We start from the raw sequence: 22064 nt of genomic DNA, 5'->3' as shown, positions 1-22064 counted from the left end.
CCACGTAGGGGGGAGGGCAATGATTTCACTTGCAGAGTCCGGTTAGAGAGAGTGAGGCCACATCTGAAAAACAAAAGAGGTCCTCCAGTAGTACTCTTAGGCATACTTATAGGTAGGCTATTAAGCTTCCCTGCTACCTACATAAGCTTCACAATTGCAAGCCTTAAGATCAAGGGCTTGGCCTGTTGATTTGGTTGTCCCTAATGTTTGACACACTATCAGGGGGTTCCCTGGTGGTAAAATTTAATAGTTCCATATTTTTTCTCTCATCCCTTGAGGGATTTTGCCAATACTTTTTGATTATCTACTTAATATATTCTAGGATGTATCCAGGCTTTACATTAAGCTATACAGGATTAAAGGCCCTCGTTCTTATTCTGGCTCCCTGTGTTTGTTTCGTTTAAATGAGCCATCCAGACAGGTTGACTTAGATTATGTGCTACAGAAAATTTAGCTTCTGGACCAAATAAACCTTTCTTCATTTGTTTTCAAAGAGTAGGTGAGGTTCTAAAATACAGACAATGTCTTCCTTACCCCCATGTTCTGAATTACCTTAATCCCGACCTGATTGGCTTCATTCTTATCTCTAAATACTGGGTTTGTATGTGTGACTTTTTATGTTGCACTAATATAAATGTCAGTTTCATTTGTATAGTAGACTGTCTTTATATTTGAACTTGGCTTTGTTGTGTACTGTATTCCTTAACTAGCTTTTTTGGAGTAGGGAGACAGGTGGAGTAAATGTTTAAAAGGGTAGGTGACTATTAAACAAATTTTTGGTCTCACATAATTTAAAATTGGTATAAACAAGCATAATCCTACCAAGGATAGCAAGTGCCTTTGTTTTGATGCTGACTTATGGCAACAGCTTATAATTTTTCTTTTTTAGAACTTATGTATGTGTGTGTGAAATATAACATATGTACAAAAAAGCAGTTCATTTCAGAGTACATGGTAACATGTTGTTATGAACAGATTTCAAAGTTTGGTATGGGTGACAGTTTCACAATTTCAGGTTTTTCCTCCTAGCTGTTCCAAATGCACGAAACTAGGAAGTTGCCCATTCCTAGCTGAGTGTTTTTAGTACGAAAATTTTTTTTCACTAAGATAGAATTCCCATACCATAAAATTTGGCTTGTAAAAGTGTACAGTCAAGTGGATTTTCATATATTCACAAGTTTTGTCACCACCACCATTATCTTAATTCCAGAACGTTTTATCACTCCAAAAAGAAAGTACCCCATACCCGTTAAGCAGTTGATGCCTACTTCCCTCTTTCCCTCAGTCCCTTAAACTACTTATCTGCTTTCTGTCTCTGTGGGTTTGCCCTGCTTTGGATATTTCATATAATGGAATCTTGTAAATGTGCTCTTCTATGACTGACTTCTTAGCATAATGTTTCAAGGTTTGTCCATGTGGTAGCTTGTATCAGAACTTCACTCCTTCCTCTTACCAGATAACTCCACTGTATGGATGTCCCACATTGTGCTCACCCATTCATCAATTGATGGACACTTGGGCTGTTAGGAATAGTGCTTTGACCATTCATGTACAAGCTTTTGTGTGAGCGGATGTTTTCGGTTCATCTGGGTGTAGAATTGCGAGTCCTGTGGGAACTGTGCTCACGTAGAAACTGCTTTCTAGAGTGCTGCACCATTTCATATTCTCACCAGCGGTGTCTGAGGGCTCTAATTTGTCTGCATCCTGGCCAGCACTAGTTACTTTCCCCTTGTTCCTTTTTTTAGTGCAGCTACCCCTAGTAGGCGTGAAGTAGCATCTCATGTGGTTTGGATTTTGCATGCATTTCTCTGGGGGCTGATGATGCTTCTTGGCAATTTGTAGATCTTCCTTGGAGAAATGTCTTTTCAAGTCCTTGGCCCATTTTAAAATTTTTATGGAGAAATCTTCGCACACACATAGTCCATCCAAAGTATCCAGTCAGTGGCTCACAGTATCATCACATGGTTGTGCATTCATCACCATGATCATTTTTAGAACATTTGCATCACTGCAGAAAAAGAAATAAAAACAGCAAAGAAAAAACTCATATGTCCCATACTCCTTACTCCTCCCTCTCATTGATCACTGGTATTTCAATCTACCCAATTTTTTTTACCTCCTCCCCTAATATTTATGTTTTTACTCATCTGTCCTTGGCCCATTCTGAAAATTCGGTTAAGAGTGCCCTGTTTCAGATTCATGAAGTGGACTACACGGTGATTTTTGGCCAATGTTGTCTTTACTGGCTTTTTCCTTTTGTTTAAGGGATGAAGATGCCCCTGCTAAGATTTCCGATGAAGAGGCCACAAAACCTGAAGGCTGGTTAGATGACGAACCAGAGTACATTCCTGACCCAGATGCGGACAAGCCAGAGGACTGGTAAGCGCAGTAGCTTTTTAATTAATTTGTTTTTTTTTTTCGTTCAACTAAGTCTCAAATACAGCAAAGTGCCCAGATTTTTGTGTAGAGCTTGACAAATTTAATTGCAATTTCTGCTTTTTGATACTTCTCTCATTGAAAGACACTGTTATTAGAAGTACAGAAACAAAAGGCAAAAGTGTCTTACAGCATGATGTTGTAAAAGCATCCTGGTAGTATCTCTGAGAGTGCTTGCATTTGATCTTTGTTCCTCCTCACGGAAACCATTTGCAGTTTGCCTTTTACGTCTCCACAGGGATGAGGATATGGATGGAGAGTGGGAAGCTCCCCAGATCGCCAACCCCAAGTGTGAATCGGCTCCTGGTTGTGGCGCCTGGCAGCGACCTATGATAGACAACCCGAATTACAAGGGTAAATGGAAGCCTCCCATGATTGACAACCCTAACTACCAGGTTTGTGCCTCTTAATGACTTACCTGCTTTTACTGATCTTCATATTCAAAGTTTTCTGCTCTGATGCTGCTAGGTGGATCACTGTATTCAAATTATCGAACTAAAAACAAAGCAGACTTCATAAACTGAGATCTTAATGGGTTAAGTGTTGTAAAGAAAGATAAACTTAGAATCTGGAGAGAACGGCATTCGTTGTTGCCTTAAAACATAAGTTTAAGAACTAAGAGAAAAAGATGGAGAACTTAGGGCTTGGGCACCCTGCTGTCAGGTGGCAGCGCTGCCCCCACCATAGGCCTTCCAGGTCTCAGGATTGGCCGTCTCTGCAAAGCGGTGGAGAGAGGGAGTGATGTGAGTGGAGCCTCGGCCATGGCAAACCAGCTCCTTTCTTGGCCTCACCATCTCCCGCTGACAGAACCTTGGGGATCAAGTAAGGGCATAACATAAGGATGCAACCCCTCTTCTGGTTTGTACCCCAGTAAAATTGTCATCATTCATTTCCACTTCATTTGTCAGCCTTTAAAGTGTAAAGTGTAGGTCTGTCTGCATGCACACATTGTCTGTATGTTATCTGTGTTCAAATGTATTTTTAACTGTGTAGTCAAACAAGATAAATCTAAAATTGCTGTTCAGCTGCCCTGTGGATGGCTATTTTGGTGGATGGCCATTTTTGCATTTAGAGTCAATGCTGCAGTAAATCACCCTCATCCGTATCTCAGCGGATGTGTTGTTCTCTGGGCAGTATCTAGATGTGAAGTTGCCGCTTAATGATCACGTACATTGTAAATCACCTGAAAAAGCCTGTGCTGTTTTGCACTCCCAACCCACACTGCAGCTGATGAGAGTGGAGGCTGCTGGAGCAGTTGAGGGGAAGCCATGTTGTTGTGGTTTGCACCAAGTGGTGGGGAATATTAGAGAAAGAAAGTAGTTAGGGTTCTGCTATCTTAGAGGTAGAACTTGGACAACCCTCAGCACAGTGTTGGCCACAGCACCAGATTTACTACTCCTGCTTCTCACTTCTGTCTCATAAAGTCAATGTTTATCTTCATGGACCATAAAGAATTCATTATATGGTAGGTTCACCACAGGTTTTTGTTTATTGTTTTCTGAAATAATTTTCTCTTTTCATATGTTTTCCTAGGGAATCTGGAAACCAAGGAAAATACCAAATCCAGATTTCTTTGAAGACCTGGAACCTTTCAGAATGACTCCTTTTAGTGCTATTGGTTTGGAGCTATGGTCCATGACTTCTGACATTTTTTTTGACAACTTTATAATTTGTGCTGATCGAAGAGTAGTCGATGATTGGGCCAATGATGGATGGGGTCTGAAAAAAGCTGCTGATGGGGCTGCCGAGGTTGGTGCTTGCTTGTTTCTCATGTTTTTATACCTGTTATTGTGGGCAACTAAATGCTACTTTTGTGAAACATTATCTTTTAGGGTATGTCTTTGCTTATTTGGGAGTATTGGCATAAGAAGTGATGATAAGTTGCCTGCAAAAGACAAAATACTGGGTTTTTGGACATGATTTCATTAGTCGTGTGTAGTGGCTTTGGATTTTCAATTTAGCTTTTTTTTTTTTTTCTTTTTTTGCATGGGCAGGCACCAGGAATTGAACCTGGGTCTCTGGAATGGCAGGCGAGAACTCTGCCAGTGAGCCATGTTGCCCACAAAAATTGGATTCTCTGTTTGTGTTATGTGTAGGGTGTGTTTTAATCCACTTTTTTTTTTTTTTTTGATTTTTTTAATCCATTTTTAAATGTTGAATCTTGGTTGACCCAATATATGGAATTTGCAAACACTTAGTCATGTGGCAGAGCTGGAAATTGGAGAGTCAGGGACACTTAGGTCAAGAAAGTCCTCATTCACTGGCTCCTGAGGTTAAGGGAGACCAAGTACAGGTAACTTAAGAAAGTCATTTCCTTGCCTATCAGAGTTAAGTCACCTTAATGATAGAAAGGAGCGTGGAAATTGATGCTCTTCTCTAATTTCCCTTCTAGGTTGTATAAATGTGTTGGCTTGAGCTCTTTGAAAAAAGGAGGAGCTTGAGCAGTGCTGTGTGGCAACTGAACAGTAGAGTTGTTTGCCTAGACTTGGGGTCCAAGGCCAGACCCCCCCGAACGAGCGTGTCTTGTGTTTCAGCCTGGTGTGGTGGGCCAGATGCTCGAGGCGGCCGAAGAGCGCCCGTGGCTCTGGGTGGTCTACGTCCTGACGGTGGCTCTGCCTGTGTTCCTGATTATCCTCTTTTGCTGTTCTGGAAAGGTAAGAATTTTCTTTGAAGATTTTAGAAAGAACTCTTGTACTGCTAAAAATCACTAAGATAGGATAACTTCAAGTTTCCTTTGTAGCAGCTTGCGAATAACTGAGCCAGATAAGGTATTCACTTCCGAAACTTGGATTCACTAAACCTCAGTGGCCATTTATTGTGCCCAGATAGGAGTAGAATTTATGGCCCTTCAATTTCTAGAATTCTTTATACCACTATATAGTTATTGTGTCTTCAATATTTGGCAGCAGTTTTCTGAAAAAGTAGACTTAGATACAAACTATCCTTCTGGGCCCAAACCAGTTTTCCTCCTGGCAGAGTTGTTTCAGTTCTTAAACTTTTGTAATGAGATCTTTGGTTTTGCATTATCCATTCTCCTATAAATCCTCACCTTCCAAGAGAAATGAAAGGTGGGGGTACCGCAGTCTTAGTGTTAAGTATTCTTATTAAGCCTTTGTTGAATGAAATCTTAAAGTTTTTTTTAATTAATTTTAAATTAAGAAAAAATACGTGACAACGAAGAAACACAAATATTCCTAACATATAATCATTCCATTCTACATATATAATCAGTAATTCACAATATCATCACATAGTTGCATATTCATCATCATGATCATTTCTTAGAACACTTGCTTCAATTCAGAAAAAGAAATAAAGAGACAACAGAAAAATCTTAAAGTTTTGATTAGGCTATCTTTACTTCTGCTAAATGGAGATTATGCTTCATCTTGTACTCAAAGCAGTTGTAATGCTTTCTAGTCTGCCCCCCCCCAACATCTGTGCTCCAGTCAACTTAGAGTACTCAGACGTGCACTTTCTGCCTGATCCCTTTGTTTTTGCTGTTCCATCTTCAGTCACTTCACACACGTGCACACACACACAATGCTCACGGGAGAAGGAAGGCCCTTGAAGGTAAGAATTGCATCTTACTTCTGTATATCTATCCCCCAGAATGTAGCCTGGTACTGAGTCTTTCCCAGGGATATGCAGTAGTCATGTGATAATGGAATCTATTAAAATATGAACAGTGTGTCTTCACTTGGAATATTTCAGAAGCAGCCCAGTGCTGTGGAGTACAAGAAGACTGATGCTCCTCAGCCAGATGTGAGGGAGGAGGAAGAAGAGAAGGAGGAGGAGGACAAGGACAAGGCAGATGAGGAGGGGGTAGCTGAAGAGATACTTGGTAAGAATTGGACCAGAATCTGCTGAAATCCAAGACCCTAGGACGTCGTTTCAAAGCATTATAAGCAAGTTACAGTAAAGACTGTTTTAGACCCTAGCAGTGTGTTCTAATGGTAATTGTCTAAGTACTGAAAAAAGTAAGGTTTTCTCAGTTGTTTTTTCTAACTTCTAGAAGAGAAACAAAAAAGTGATGCTGAAGAAGACGGTGGCTCTGTCAGTCAGGAGGAGGAAGACAGAAACCCTAAGGCAGAGGTAAAAGAGGCGGGCGATTAGTGTTTTATTTCAGGCAGAGTTAAAGGCACATTTAAAGTCGAGGGAGCATTGTCCTAGGGTGATTTGCAGTGGCTTTGGCAGCAAAAGTTCTGTCGGACGATTTTATGTGGGTGGGGCTCTTGATAATGCAGACCAGCATTTCATTTGATAATTACAAGCTACATTTGAATCTCAAAGTTTTTTCTGTGGTGAAAATCATTTCTTTGAGTAAGATAATATTTTAGGAGAAAAAGTAATAAAATGCTTTTTAACATGAGATTTGAGGTTTTTTTTTTTTTTTTAAATTTTTTTTTTTTATTTTTACATGGGCAGGCACCGGGAATCGAATCTGGGTCCTCTGGCATGGCAGGCGAGCATTCTTGCCTGTTGAGCCACCGTGGCCCACCCGGTATTTTTTTTAATATGTTTTTTTTTTATTGTGAAATATATAGACCAAAAAGCAATAAATTTCTAAGTACTTTTTAACAAGTAGTTATACAACACATTTTAAAGTTTGGCATGGGTTACAATTCCAAGGTTTTTTGTTTTTTCTTCTAGCTGCTCAAAGACACTGGAGACCAACAGAAATATTGATGCCCTATTTTCTCTGTTACTCCTCCTTCTCTTTAAATAACATATATGCATAAAAGCAATAAATTTCAAAGTACATCGCAACAATTAGTTGTAGGACACATTTCAGAGTTTGGTGTGGGTTACAAATTCCACAATTACAGGTTTTTATTTCTAGCTGTTCTAAGGTACTGGAGGCCAAAAGAAATATCAGTATGATTCAGCACTCATACTCATTCCTTAAACCCTACCTTCTCTGTATAACTCCACCATCACCTTTGATCTTTCTCCCATTCCTTTTAGGTTATTATTTAACATTTGTCTCATCTCATCTCTCTCCTCACCAAGCCCTTAGACGTATTCCTCTGCACAAATCACTGTTTTCTTAAGCTTCATCCCTGTTGTCCACAGATAAATTGATTCACTCACTTAACAGATGATAAATTCCATGCGTTATTCAAGGAGTTTGGCATACAACAGTGAATAAGACAAAGCTCCCCTACCTTTGAATTTAAATTTTAATAGAGGAAAACAGACACAAAACATCATAAGGAAGTAAATGCCATTGAAATTTAGAAAGCAATAGGCTGTCTAAGCAAAAGAAACCAAAAAGGATAGGAAAAGGTATTGATTGGAAGTGCTGGGGGTGGCTTGGATTGCAGTTTTAAATAAGGTGGGCCTTGTTGAAAGGCGGCACCTGAGCAAACTCGCAGGAGACGAAGGCCTGCTTTGCCATGGAGCTGTCAGTGAGGAGAGTATTCCAGGCGGAGAGCAGAGCCAGCACAGAGGCCTGAAGGGCCCAAGGGCATGATAGTGGAGGGAGGAGGCCATGCAGCTCCATTGGAGGGCCTCACAAACCTTGTCCCTCTCAGCACCATGGGGAGCCACTGCAGGCTTTGGGGCAGGGGGCAGGTGTGATGTTCACTTTCTGTAGACCAGGGAGAACCCTGGAATGTCCAGGCAGTCTTGGCTCTGAACAAGGTGATAAGAGTGGAGGGGCTGAGAATGGGTTCTGACAGAAGAGAACAGTCCAGGATGGCCCCAAGGCTGGCTGGCTGAATGGCCAGAAGGATGAGTTCAAATTCAAACCCAGCTTGATGTGAGGGCTGTTCCCTGACCCCTGCTTAAATGTCCTCTGTCTTAATGTTCTCCTGAGGGTCCCCCAGACCATTTTTACTGTTAGATGTTTGTATCTGCTTACAGAGGTCCCTAGCACTTCTCTGTGTTTCAGTCTGGTCCTTCCTGTAAAGCTCTACCTAAGTTCTGTTTCTAGCTACCTCCGTTCTGCCCTCCTACTGATAAAGGTCCTGCTGTTTGTGTCCTTGGTTACATTTTCTGTGGACATGCTCTGCTTTGGCTGGAAGGCTGAGGCCACATTTTTTATATCCCCAGACTGTCTCACCTAGTAAAAAGGAGCCGCAGCAGAACAGAAGGAGCACCGGACCGTTGTAGTCTTGACTGTCATACGGTCTCTCCCTTTTAAAGGAAATGTCTTTAAAGTAGGTTAGTTTATGGAAAACAAAAAAAGTAAACTAAATTAGAATACTCACAAGCCCACCAACTTTAGAGACATCCATTTTTGGGGGTGTATCTCCTTGTAATAATCTGGTCCATAGGCCACCCTCAGGTTGGCTGATATTGAAAATATCGTAAATTTTATCTTTAAAAGTGCACTAGTTATGAAGAGTTTCTTGTCTTTTCAACCAACAGGAGGATGAAATTTTGAACAGATCACCAAGAAACAGAAAGCCGCGAAGAGAGTGAACGGTCTTAAGAACTTGATCTGTGATTTCTTCTCCCTCCCTTTTCCCTGCGAGTATTGTCCTAGGAGGGGACCTGGTACACCTTAGGTTGAAACCCTGAAAACCTCAAAACCACACCGTCGACAGGTTCCAGTCGAACACTGGCCCTTGTAATTTTGAACATCTAGCAGTAAATAATTGCAGTTGTGACATAAAGGACCCTGTTTTTGTAGAAAGAAAACACTTAACATAATGGTTGTGAAATGAAACATGAAGAAACTAACTTGTATTTTTTTGTTTTTAAACATCTTTGTTTTCTAAAATAGAATGATAGAACTTTGCTGGTCTTTAAAATGTTGGCTTAATTTAATATAGTAATCTATCCGTGCAGAAATAACACCAACATTTAGAATGCTAGGGGAATGAATTACAGTTTTTGTACTTTTTTTTTTCTTCCAAGTTTGGTATTACAAAATGTTCAAGTGTCTCTGTCCCTTAAAATTGATAATCATGTTTCAAGCTGAGTCATTTGTGGTTATAATCTTGTTTTGCTTGCTGCCATCATTCAATTCCTCTTAAAGAAATTGAGGCATGAGGGCTTAGATGGAAGCCCAAATTTATATAAAGGTTCCATTTAAGTTGTATTAAAAGTAGACATACAAAAAGAAAAACACCTTTTCACTTGATGTTGGCTACATGGATGTGTGTTTGGTGGCACCTGGAACTAACTGTGCAGTTCTCAGACAGCTTTGGAGGAGGCAATTTAATGTGCCCTAAGCAGTCACATTGCACACGGGGCATCTGCCCTCTGGCCTTCTTGAACATGCGGCTTTTTAAGGAACGTTAGTAAAGCATGTGAGCTCCGGAGTTAATGCAGATGTGTTTTAATCACTTCTTCCACTGTGTTGACACTGTTTTCCTTACCGAGTCCCTGGAATTCCCAACTCTCCTCTGCTATGCATTTTCTTCACAGCGCAGCTTGCTGTTCGTTGCTGAAAACGATCATAAGCTCTGCATAGTGTTAAGCTTTATTGTGATTCTGTGTATGTTTTTTCTTTTCCTTTTTGAGCAGACCCAACCTTTCTAGGATGGGAAGTACAGGATAGAATACAATCTTTCTTTTTTCCCCATTTTTGTTACTCTGTGCAGACTGTAGAAGTCTAATGCAGAGGTGAGCCAATTCAGAATTGACTGTAATTGAACGCAGGCTAAAAAGTATTTGTGGGAAGAATGACACAGAGCATGCCATCTGATGTGTAAAGCTGCTGCATCTTTCAAGTTTTCATTTTCAATTCATGTAACAGTTGTGTCTTAAATTACCCAATAAAGCAATCCTGTTCAAGTGTTTTTTTTTTAAGTATGGCTTGTAGGATTCTTTTTTAAGTGATCTTAGGTTTTTTTTTCATGTGGAATTCAGGTGGGTGCTATCAGAGTCCCTCCCCTATCAAGAGTGTAATGATATTATTACACCACACCTATTCAAAAGTAGGTATCTGCTTCACTCTTTCTTCAGAGGCATTTCAAATACTGATGATACTGTTCCTGGCACTGAGTATATAAACACTCTGCGGTGTTTATATTGGGGAGGTATTCATAGAAGTTGTTTAACATTTTTACAGGTTCATGTAAATTCTTTTGAGGGTGGGATGCATTGTCCTTGCTGTTTGGTGCGTTACCCTTTTCATCTCTTGTTCTGTGGTCACAGTGACCTTAGCTATGTAGCAGACTTTCCCAAATGTATTGAGTGCAAATAAACAGTTACTTAGCAAGACCTGAAACTCTGTCTGCAGGTTTCTCCTTGAAGCACAAGTGTGGGGACCCTTACATTTCCAAAGATATGCCTTGGGCACTCTTTTGTTGGAATTGCATTCATGCCTCACAATTGCTTCCAGCTGAATTGTGGAGTGGTTCAAATCATTAAGTGTTTATGGCTTTCCTAGGGTTATTTAGCAACCTTGCCCCTACCCCCACCCCCACCCCCACGTGCCTTTTTTTGGGTTCTCTCTTACACTCTTTAAGGTGCAGCCTCCTGATTTGACATACTAATGAAATGACCAGTAGAAGGTTTCAATTCTTAAAAAGGCCATTTAGAATTTTACAGCCTGGTTCTCTCTCCCACTATTGTAAAATGCCCACTTTCCACTAATGTGCCCCTCAATTCCTCTCTTTTTTTAGGCTCTGGATGGTTTAATTACTGGTTTAAAAAACAGGACAAAATGAAACAAAGAAACAGAATAGTTTATCTTAGACCCAAAGCCAAACATGGACGCTATTATTCCAAATACATGTCTTGGGTGCCACTAACTTAGCAGCGGGTGTCTACATCATGTCAGGTCCAGGGCCTTGGCCATCATAGTTTGAAGAAACATTAGTTTCTAAAATGAAGATGGCTCTGCAATTTGAGAACTGTGACTGTTTTTAATGGCAAAAGTCTTGCATTATTTTAGGGCTGAAACTGGACCCCATAAAATCCACCTTCAGTTCCTCCATGTCATCAGTTGGTCCCTCAATTCTTCTTATCCACAAAGTACTCTTTTTGCTTTTTTCAAATTGTGAAATTACTAAATGGTATTACATTAAAGCCCTGTATTAAGTATCTGCTTTTGACTGAACTTCATGGTGATCTTAAGTGTGTGTGTGTTTTTGTAGTGGGTGAATCTTCCTTTAATTGGCCACTGCATGAAAATTTGCTGATAGGCAGAAATTCATTATGGACTGGGAGTAATTATCTTACAACATGAATTTGATTCAGTCTTTTATATAAATTTATTCCTTGCCTGCTTTTCCTGCCAGATTATGTGGTTCAGTATATTCCGTTGCGTAATCACCCACAGAGGTTCAGAAACGGATGGGGGGGTGCCACTGGTAATTGGTAGATATTCTCTTTTAAGACTTAACAGGAACCGGAGTTTTGTTCCTTTCTTTTTTAACATAGGCAGGCACTGGGAAACGAAGTGCCAAAGCTTTTATTACAAAATATATAGTATTCTTAAAAACATATATATAGCGAGAGAGAGATTTTATTGCAAAATATCATTTGGTCTCCATCTTCCATTAGTTTTACATGTCTCAGGGATGATTTTCAAAATCATACCGAAAGAATTTTTCTATGACCTACCCGTACTGCTTTCGATATATTTCCAAGTGCATGTTAACAAGTAATTAAAGCGCAGCTTCTAACGTTTGGTGTGGGTTGCAGCCCCGCGCCCCCTTCCGAGTTTGAAAGGCACACTTCGCGGGGGCCAGGCGCGGCTCCGGGCGGCCGGGCAGCCCTGACTGCCCTGACTGCCCTTTGCCTACGAGCTGCCACGCAGAGCCGGGTCGACAGGGACAGCCGTCGTGGGCGAGCTCTGCTTAGGGTCTCCGCCTGACCCGCCGAACCTTCGTTCACCGCGGGGCCCTCTGCCCCTCCACCCCTTCCTCACACCCCAGCCCTTTCTCTTTAGGGGAGCAACTGAGCTCGTAGGGCTCAGATTCGCCCAGCTCGCCCCGAGCAGAGCCGGTCCGACCAAAAGGAACGAAGCCAAGGAGAGACAGCCGGGCTCGGCTCGCCCACCACCCCGGCTCGCCCACCGCCCACCGCCCACCGCCCACCTCGCCGCGCGCACCCGGAAGGGTTTGCTTCAGGGGCGGGTCTCGGCAGTCACGTGCCTTTGGCTCACCAAGCCGCGCCCATCGCCGTAGAGAGTCTTTGAATTCGCGCAGCCGGAAGCGGCTTCTCCAGGGGCTTGGCCCCAAGAGGTCACGTGCTCAGGCCTGCCAGGCTCCGCCCCTCGCCGCAGAATGCCTGTAAACCCCTATCATCTCGGCGCACCCGGAAGCTCCTATCCCGGGGGCGGGCCCCCAACGGTCACGTGTTGCCGGCTCGCCAGGCCCCGCCCCTTTCGTAGAGCGCGTTTAATCCCTGCTCGGGAGCCGGGGCACGCCGCTGACGTGCTCTCCCCCTCTATCTCGGGTGGCCCGTCTCTCCTTCCCTGATTGGCCGGAGTCCCTGTTTGTCAGCCCCTGACGCCCGAAGTCGCCCGCCGAGGCCCCGCCCTCTTCCGAGAGGTCCGAAAACAATTTTAAGATGGCGGCAGCAGCGGCGCGGATAACAATGGGGCTGGGGCGGCAGGGACGCGCCAAGGCCTGAGGTGGGCAGCGAGCGCCGGCCCGGGCCCGGGCCGAGCCGGGCGGGAGGAGGATCCCCTGCCGCCCGTCGCAGCGCGCGAGCCTTTCCTGCCGCGCGCCTGGCTATGGCGCGGCCCTGAGGCGGACGGCGGCCGCCGGCGGGGAGGGGAGCGCGCGTCGCCAGCCGGCCCGGAGCTGCCCGGCCTGGCCCGCCCGCGGCCCATGGTGCTGCCCGCCTGCCCCATGGCGGAGTTCGCGCTGCCGCGGCACAGCGCCGTCATGGAGCGCCTCCGCCGGCGCATCGAGCTGTGCCGGCGCCACCACAGCACCTGCGAGGCCCGCTACGAGGCCGTGTCGCCCGAGCGCCTGGAGCTGGAGCGCCAGCACACCTTCGCCCTGCACCAGCGCTGCATCCAGGCCAAGGCCAAGCGCGCCGGCAAGCACCGGCAGCCGCCCGCCCCGGCCCCGCCGCCCGCGCCCGCCCCGCGACTGGACGCCGCCGACGGCCCGGAGCACGGCCGCCCGGTCGCGGTGAGTAGGGCGGCGGCGCCCCCTCCTCCCGAAAACGCACCCCCTGCCCGCGGAGGCCGCTTGGGGTCCTGCGCGCGGGAGAAGAGCCTCCGGTAGAGACGACGATCGGGAGGTCTCCGGGGGCCCCGGCGCTCTCTGGCCGGGCCGTTTTCCTCGCCCCTTAAACCCGAAATCTTGAGCCCTTTACTCTGGAGCCGACTGGCGTTAGGGCCGCCTGCCATGGAGGCGTCGCTCTTGCCGGTCGGTTTGGTCCCGTTTACTTGGCAAACGTTCATGGGGCCTTTGCGATTTGCAGGGGCCTGTGCTTCCAGGACGGGGCTTAAGCGCGGACCTGAGGCGGCCTTGGGGTCGCCCCAGCGAACTGTGCTGGACGGAAAACCCCAAGTCTTTGGAGACCTTAGTAAAATGCGCGGCGCTGCGCATCGAGTTGCGGGAATGTATTCCCTCTTTTAGGCGCCCCTGACATTTGTGGACTCGCGATTCCCACGGCATTGACCATTGCCGTTTTTATTTATGGGACTGTGGAAGGTCTCCGATGGATCGCGAATGCGCTCCGGGTTCCTAGTAAACAGTTCGTGAAATTGGTTGATAGGGACTTTTTACCTCCCTGCCATGGATTTCTGTAAGAAAGAGGGAAACCACAAGATTTTGTGCACGTAGTTCTCCTGGTAACTTAAAGTTTAAAACCAGGGTCGCCGTGCTGCTTCGTTCTGTGTTTTCTCATTCATGCCTTCATTACCGCTCAGCTGGGCCATGGCAGGGCTTTCCCCGCATTCTGGTTTCTAAGTCTCTTTCTCCTTTTTCATTCTCAGTGGCCGATCTCTCTAAAATCCTGCTGTCATGAAGCTAAAAGCCCTCGTGTTGCTTGCAGGGATGAAGCTCACGTTCTCTTGGCTCGGCTTTCAGGTCCAGTCGGGCCTAACCCGCCCTTCGCGTCCGCTCCCCGGGTCCTCCACTCTGGTTGAGTTATTTTCCTGGTCCTCTCCCATGCTGGTCTGGGCTACTGAACTGCAAGACCTGGGTTCAACCTAGATTTCATTGCTGATTGAATCGACTGGGCAAGTCTGGTCAGCCTTGCTTTTCTCTTTTGTAAGCCAGGGAATGCTTGGCTTCTTATCCCCGGGGTTCTTACCAGTCTCAAAAGAAAGGAGTGTGAATGTGAAAGGATTTCAGGAAGGGAAGCGCTGCCTGCAGAACCCTCCTGCCCGCCTTTCAGATGTGCGGTCCTTCCCGGTCCACCTCTTCAGGCTAGTCTCTGATCACCCAGCCGACCCCAGTCAGTGTCCTCTGTCGGGGCATCCAGCACACGTGTTGTCTGTGCCACTTACGTTAGCACACAGTCGCACACTCCCTTGGGTCATAAGCTCCTGGAGGCAGGGAGGGCGCAGACCTTGGGCCCTCAGCACAGGTTTGTTGAGTGATTGCTGTGCAGAAATCTATCCTCTTGTTTTCCACCCTCAAAAAGCAAAATGGCTTAATTTCATGAGCTGTGTTTTGTTTTAAGGGAAGTCTGGGAGAGGAGTGTGTGGTCATTCCAATTTAAGTCGATAATGACTTGCTAAAAATCTTAGGTTAACACATAGTTCTGCGAAGTAGGTAAGTAGTGACTAAATTTCTTTTTAAGGTTATGGTAAAAGAAAAAAAAAAAGACCCTATGTGATATTTTGCTGCCTGAGTTGCTGGGGAGATGCTAGGATGCTGTTTTGAGAGAAGTGAGTTCTGGGTGTGTTGGAGCTTGATTCTGACTTGTCATTCATCCCTCTGGCTTAAGAGCTTCACCAGATGGGCCTTGTCATGTTGGTGTATTTGCCTTCTACCTTGACCCACATGTCGGTGAGCTTACTTCTTAGAACAGAAGTGTATTTCCATGTCTCCGTGAGCAACAGTGTTACATTTCAGGCCCACAGCATTCCTGTTGGCCTTGGAATGGGGTAGTAGGAATGGGGCAATGGCTAAGAAGCAGTGGCGCTTTCAGTTCACAGGAGGGGAGAGTCCTTGACTTAGTACAAGCCACCTGGAGAGCAGAGCTTTGTGCCCAGTCTCTTAGCCATTGTTTCTTCTAACGCTTCCACATACATACCTGGTCTCGTGAATGTCCCTGACAGAGCTGGCAGGCGACCATTTCATAGCCAGAGTTACTGTCAGCAAACCATTTGTACAACTGGAAGGGGGCTGAATTTGTTAATAGGGTTCACCTTCAGTTTTTTTTTTTCCTTCTTAGGATATCCCACCACAGCAAAGTCTTAACAATTATCTGTTTACACTATTAGAAATGTCTCAGGTGTTTTTTTTTCCTATTCTGATTTTCAGAGGTTGACCTTTATACTGTTTGTGCTCCTAAAAAGAAAGAAAGAAAAAGCAATATTCTAATGAGATGATTGATTTTTCTATTAAGAATGCTGTGTTATGGAAAATTATCCTACCAGTTTATAGTCATTTATTTGCTAAATGAAACTACTGTTTTGTAGTAGGTTGACCATTTTCTTTTAGTAAAATACAATAAAAGTTATTCTCATTCTCTATAGCAATCTTGTTTTTTGTGCTGCTGAGCAGAGAAGAGCATTACTGCTAAGTGGTTGTGGACTTGGCAAAGCAGTTTGACCATTGCATACATCCATTTGTCCTGGAAATTGCTTTCCCTATCTAGTTTCAGATGTGCAAGATTTCTCTTTTTTTAACCTTTTAATTGGAAATAATTTCAAACATACAGAAAAGACGTGCAGATAGTACAAAGAAGGCCTGCATACCCTTTACCCAGGCTCACTCACCCTTTGTCAACATTGTACCCCATTTGCTTCATGGTTCGTGCTTTCTCTCTCCCTCTATTTCACTCTCTCAGCTTTGTCTTTGAACCAAGTGAGATTAAGCCACCCATATCATGGCTCTCTACCCCTGAACCCTCCAGTATCCTAACAGCAATGAAAGTGTACATAATGTTGGTAATGATTTTGTGAGCAAACTTATGTAGGGATCATGTAAATAACCTTGCATTATTTCCAGGGAGTAGATGTTTCTGAACATAACAGAAGATACTCTCCTGTAATCATGTTCTTAAACTGATCATGTGGTCGTAGTTCATATTTATCACTACCTTTTTCTACTATACATTGCATGTTCCCTTTACCCTCAGCAAGCACTTAAGCTGGCCATGGTTCTTTGGCTAGTGGGATGACTCAAGTCTCCATTTCTGAAGTTTCTGGGCCATTGGTAATCCTGCCTGGATTGGATTGTTACAGTTTTCCATTGACTTTAATCTCAGGGCATAGTAGTACTAAGAGATGCCCTAGAGGATCTCTTGTATTCCAGGAAAATTTTTCTTCCATATGTGTAGTTGCAGTCTTATTTTCCCTTGATAGTGTGGATCAGTCACCCCAGACAGGACAGTAATCCCCTATTATGCCTGTTGATTCAGTGCATTGAGAAGTCCAAAGTTACCAGGTGGCAGTCTTAACTTCCAGTTCAGTGGAATCTTTGTTGTGTCTCCTGGTAGGAGCATTCCTGCTTTTGGAACTAAAACCTGTAGACCAGCAGGGCTCAAGGTCACAGGGACAGGAAGCAGAAATTTTCCTAGTGGGTCACTAGGGGTGATAGTGAGAGGTGTCCTTCCCATTTCCACCCCTCGATTCCTGGACCCATGAATCTTGGCTGTGGAAGAATCGGCAGTTGCTGACTCAGAGCACACGCAGCCTCCTGGAGAATATGGCCGAGCCCTGCAAGATGCTGCCACCTGGTTGGCACCGTAATTGGGTCTTCAAAAGGCCATTCCACTGTTCTGTCAACCCAGTTGCCTCCGGATGATGGGAGGCATGGTAAGACCAGAGAATTCCATGAGCATGTCCCCATTCCCGTGGGTTCCTTGATCAGAAGCAGTGTTGTGTGGAATACCATAACGGTGGATAAAGTATTCCCTAGGTCCACGGATGGTAGTTTTTGGGGAAGCGTTACGTACAGAGAAGGCAAACCCACATCCAGAGTGTGTGTCTGTTTCATTTAGAACAAATCACTGGCCCTGCCATGATGGAAGTGATACAGTGTGATCGATCTGCCATCAGGTAGCAGGCTGATAACCTTGGGGAGTGGTGCCATACTGGGGTCTGAGCGTGGGTCCCTATTGCTGGCAGATTGGACACTCAGCAGAGGCTATAGCCAGGTGAGCCTTGGTGAGTGGAAGTCCGTGTTGCTGAGCCCATGCATAACCTCCATCCCTGCCACCATGCCTGCTTTGTTCCTGAGCCCATTAGGCAAAAGGTAGGAGTGGCTGAAGAAAGAGGCTGGTTTGTATCTACAGAACAGGTCATCTTATCCACTTGATTATTAAAACCTTCCTCTGCTGCAATCACCCTCTGGTTCACATTCTGTGACCATCCAGCTAAACGATTAGCAACAGACCATGAGTCAGTATACAAATGCACCTCTGGTCAGTTCTCCTTCCAAGCAAGATGAACAAGCAGGTGCACTGCTTGGATTTCCACCCACTGGAAGAATTTCCCCTCACCAGTGTCCTTCAAGGACACCCCAGAAAGGGTTGTAGTGCTGTAGATGTCCACTTCCGGGTGGTACCTGCATATCATGTGGAACCATCTGTAAACCAGGCTCAAGTTTTCTCTTCCTCAGTCAGTTCACTGTAAGGAATTCCACAAGAGGCTATAGCTCTGGGCCGGGAAAGAGAAGGTAATGTGGCATGAGTGGGGACCATGGGCATTTGGGCCAATTCCTCATGTAACTTGTGCCTTCAGGACCTGCTTGAGCCCTGTCTCTTATATACCATTTCCGTTTTGTGATGAAGTGCTGCTGCACATGCCCAACTTTATGTTTTGGAGGGTCAGACAACAGCCAGCTCATGATTGGCAACTTAGGTCTCATGGTAATTTAGTGGCCCATGGTTAAGCAGTCAGTCTCGACCAAGGCCCAGTAGCAGGCTAAAAGCTGTTTCTCAAAAGGATAGTAATTTTCTGCAGCAGATGGTAAGGCTTTGCCCCCAAATCCTAAGGTCTGCATTGTGATTCTCCTATAGGGGCCTGCCGACGGCTCCAGACAGCATCCTTGTTTGCCACTGACACTTCCAGCACCATAGGACCTGTTGGATCATACGGCCCAAGTGGCAGAGCAGCTTGCACAGCAGCCTGGACATGTCACAGAGCCTCCTCTTCCAGTGCCTATTCAAAACTAACAGCTTTTCTGGTCACTTGGTAAATTGGCTGTAGTAGTACACCCAAATGAAGAATATATAGTCTCCAAAATCCAAAGAGGCCAACTAGACGTTGTGCCTCTGTTGGTCACAGGAGGGGCCAGATGCAGAAACTTATCTTTCACCTTAATAGGGATATCTTGACATGCCCCACACTACTGGACGCCTAGTGGAAATTTCACTGGGGTGGAAGGTCCCTGTATTTTTGTTGTATATATCTCCCATCCCCTGACATGCAAATACCTAACCGATAAGTCTAGAGTAGTTGCTACTTCTTGCTCACTAGATCCAATCAATATGGTATCATTAATGTAATAGACCAATATGATGTCTTGTGGGAGGGAGAAATAATCAAGGTCCCTGCAGACGAAATTATGACACAGGGCTGGGAAGTTGATCTGCCCCTGAGGCGGGATGGTGAAGGTATACTACTGTCCTTACCAGCTGAATGCAAACTGTTTCTGGTGGCCCTTACTAATAGCCATTGAAAAAAAAAAACATTTGTCAGGTCAATAGCTGCATATCAGGTACCAAGCAAGGTGTTGCTTTGCCCAAGCAGTGATACCACCACTGGATCAGCAGCTGCAATTGGAGTCACCACCTGGTTAAATTATGATAATCCACTGTGATCCTCCAAGACCCGTTTGTTTTCTGCACAGGCCAAATAGAGTTGAATGGGGATGTGATCACCACTCCTGCATCCTTCAAGTCCTTAAGAGTGACAATAATCTCTGCAGTCTCTCCAGAAATCTGGTATTGCTTCTTATTTACTACTTTGCTTGGGGGGGGGGGGGTGCAGTTCTACTGGCTTCCGTTTGGCTTTTACTATTATAGTAGCCCTCACTCCACCAGTCAGAGAACCAGTGTGGGGATTCTGCGAGTTGCTGAGTGTGTTGATTCCAGTTACGCATTCTGAACTGGGGAAATGGCCACACAGTGGATCTGGGGACCCACTGGACCCACTGTCAGACAGACCTGAGCTAAAACCCCATCGATCACCTGTCAGTTCTGAGCCAATGTCCAGTAATCCCTAAAATAATCCTTTTCCCCAAAGTATGGTCTCCCTAGTAAAAGGCCGTAGGTCTCCTTGGGGAAGGCTGTGGGGAAGGGTAACTGTAAACTTTGGGCAGTGTTAAAGGGTCCTTCCCCAAGAATGCCCCACCCTCCCCTCGTTTGAGGGGCTCTGCGTCTGTAAACTGTCTTAAGTCTGGAAATTGATTAAGAGGCTGAAAGTATCTGTTTTTGTAATTCAAGTTAGACTTCTGTTCACTTTTCTGTTCACACACACAAAAAAAAGAACTCTTTTTGTTTATACAGCTCACGCAAGAATTTAGTAGACTGCCCATCTGTTTTACTTCTAGGTACCCCATAATCTACTAGCCAATGCCACAAGTCTCTGTGAGTCAGGTTATTTTAACAGCTGCTTTGGGTCTGCTGTCCATTATGATGGCCGTGCCCACCTTGTTTATGGCAATTAACTCTCTGCACCTGGTTTCTGCCAGCTCGGGAGCTGGTCATCCCCACTGTTTAAGGATTCCAGCTCAGTGACAGCAGTTCCCAGAGTAGTGTCTGACCTACAGAGAAGGACGATCACAGAGCTCTGCAGGGATGATGGCGCTAGTCTCACAGATTTATTTCTCAGGGTTCTGGTGAAAGTTGTGTCCTCAGGTCATTCCTGGGGTGTGTGAGCATGTCTTCCATGATAAATCCTCTCTAATATTCCAGTCTCTCTAAGCCTCTGGATCCCCTCATCTGTATTATACCAGGGAAGTCCTAGCACTTCAACCTCAGGTAATGTCGGCCACCTTTTGATCCATGTTTCAGCCAGCCATCCACACAAACTGTTAATGCCCTTTCTAACCCCACAAGCTACAATACTGAATGCAGAATCTCTGCTTAGTGGGCCCATAGTGATGATTTCAGCCTGATCCAACTTTATATTCCTTCCACCGTTATCCCACAGCCTTAATATCCATTCCCACACATAGTTCCCTGATTTCTGTCTGTATAGACTAGAAAACTTATGTAGTACTTTTGGAATATAGTGTACTTCCTCATGGGTCACATTTTGTACCTCACCTTTTGGGGCCTGTTGGAACTTTCATCTAATTATAGGTCTGGAAGAAAAGAGACGTGGTGGGGGTGGGTCATGAATAGAAATAGAAGTGTCTTCAAGCCAGTTATCTCAGGGCATTCCGTTGCGTTTCAGCTGGTGAAACAGGGTTAGGCACAGAGGAGTGAGGACTGTTTCCCCAGGGGAGGTGTGATGGGGTTGGCAGGCAGTGAAGGGGTAGTCCCTTTGGTAGAGGTTGGAAGGCAGACTCCTCTGCAGAGACTGGAGGCAGGGAAGCTCTGTCTTTAAGGCAGGCTAGAAGTTGGGAAGCCTTTTCCTCAGGACAGTTTATTACCCATTCAAGAGATTCCATCTCCCCATTGCCATCATTGTCAAGCCATGTATTCTCATCCCAAGTTCAGGGTCCTCTTGTTTTCCCGTCAGAGCCCTCAACAGCAGACACCCTGCAAGGTTGACATGTTAGTTTACGTTGTAAACCTGCTGCTGGCACAGTTAGGCTCTGCATATCGTTTTCAAAGATCTCAAGCCTGGGACCACAGGAAATAAGATTTTCTTTCAGGGCATACATGGAAACTTTTACATCATTCATATGGCACTTAAGTTCCAAGTTTCAAGCCTTCATCTCATCTCTTTCCTTCATCATTGTGTCCAGCATGTCTAACAACAACCAGCCAACATCATTAGACCTCTTAATTCCACAAAACTCCATAGAGGTGTCAAAAACTATCACCTAGAGCCTTGCCTCGTATATGCATGCAGTCAGCAGAATGTGATAGTGATTTTTTTTTAACTTTTTAAATTGTGTAATATAACATATATACGAAGCAAAGAAAAGAAAAGCAATAGTTTTCAAAGCACTCTTCAGTAACCAGTTACAGGACAGAGCCTCTCATTTTTTTTCTTCTAGATGCTCCAGAACATTGAAGGCCAGAAGGAATAAATATATTTTTATCATCACAATAGACTTTTTCTTCTTTTTTGTGAAAAATAACATATATACAAAAAAGCAGTAAATTTCAAAGCACGGCACAACAGTTGTATAACAGGTTTCAGAGTTTGGTGTGGGTTACAATTCCACAATTTTAGGTTTTTACGTCTAGCTGGAAAGACGTAAGATACTGGAAACTAAAAGAGGTATCAGTTCGATGACTCAGCAATCATATGCGTTTCTTAAACCCTGCCTTCTCTGTATAACTCCACCATCACTTTTAGTCTTTTTATCCCACTCTTTAGGGGTATTTGGGTTATGGCCGTTCTAACTTTTTCATATTAGAAGGAGGTGTTGATAATATAGGATGGGGGATGGAGCTAGCTGATG

General features: G+C 44.7%; 2 protein-coding genes across 3 annotated transcripts in view; both read left to right on the top strand.

The window, feature by feature from the left end:
• The window catches only part of CANX (calnexin), a 37235-nt gene extending 27035 nt beyond the window's left edge, over positions 1-10200 (top strand). Inside the window, exons 9-15 of the mRNA XM_077138225.1 lie at positions 2266-2379; positions 2675-2831; positions 3970-4185; positions 4971-5090; positions 6151-6280; positions 6452-6531; positions 8812-10200. Of these exons, the coding sequence (XP_076994340.1) occupies positions 2266-2379; positions 2675-2831; positions 3970-4185; positions 4971-5090; positions 6151-6280; positions 6452-6531; positions 8812-8865 (871 nt within the window). The 3' untranslated portion in view covers positions 8866-10200. The remainder of the gene's footprint in view (positions 1-2265; positions 2380-2674; positions 2832-3969; positions 4186-4970; positions 5091-6150; positions 6281-6451; positions 6532-8811) is intronic.
• A 2975-nt stretch (positions 10201-13175) lies between these two features.
• The window catches only part of MAML1 (mastermind like transcriptional coactivator 1), a 74293-nt gene continuing 65404 nt past the window's right edge, over positions 13176-22064 (top strand). Inside the window, exon 1 of one of the 2 annotated variants that reach the window (XM_077138222.1) lies at positions 13176-13484. In XM_077138222.1, coding sequence (XP_076994337.1) covers positions 13176-13484 — 309 coding nt within the window. Of the gene's footprint in view, positions 13485-13546; positions 19426-22064 lie in introns of those variants that run through there. The other variant, XM_077138223.1, reaches the window with a different exon arrangement.

The sequence above is a fragment of the Tamandua tetradactyla genome, chromosome 20, assembly GCF_023851605.1.
Source record: "Tamandua tetradactyla isolate mTamTet1 chromosome 20, mTamTet1.pri, whole genome shotgun sequence".
Lineage (NCBI taxonomy): Eukaryota > Metazoa > Chordata > Mammalia > Pilosa > Myrmecophagidae > Tamandua > Tamandua tetradactyla.
This window is presented reverse-complemented; position numbering and strand designations above follow the sequence as displayed.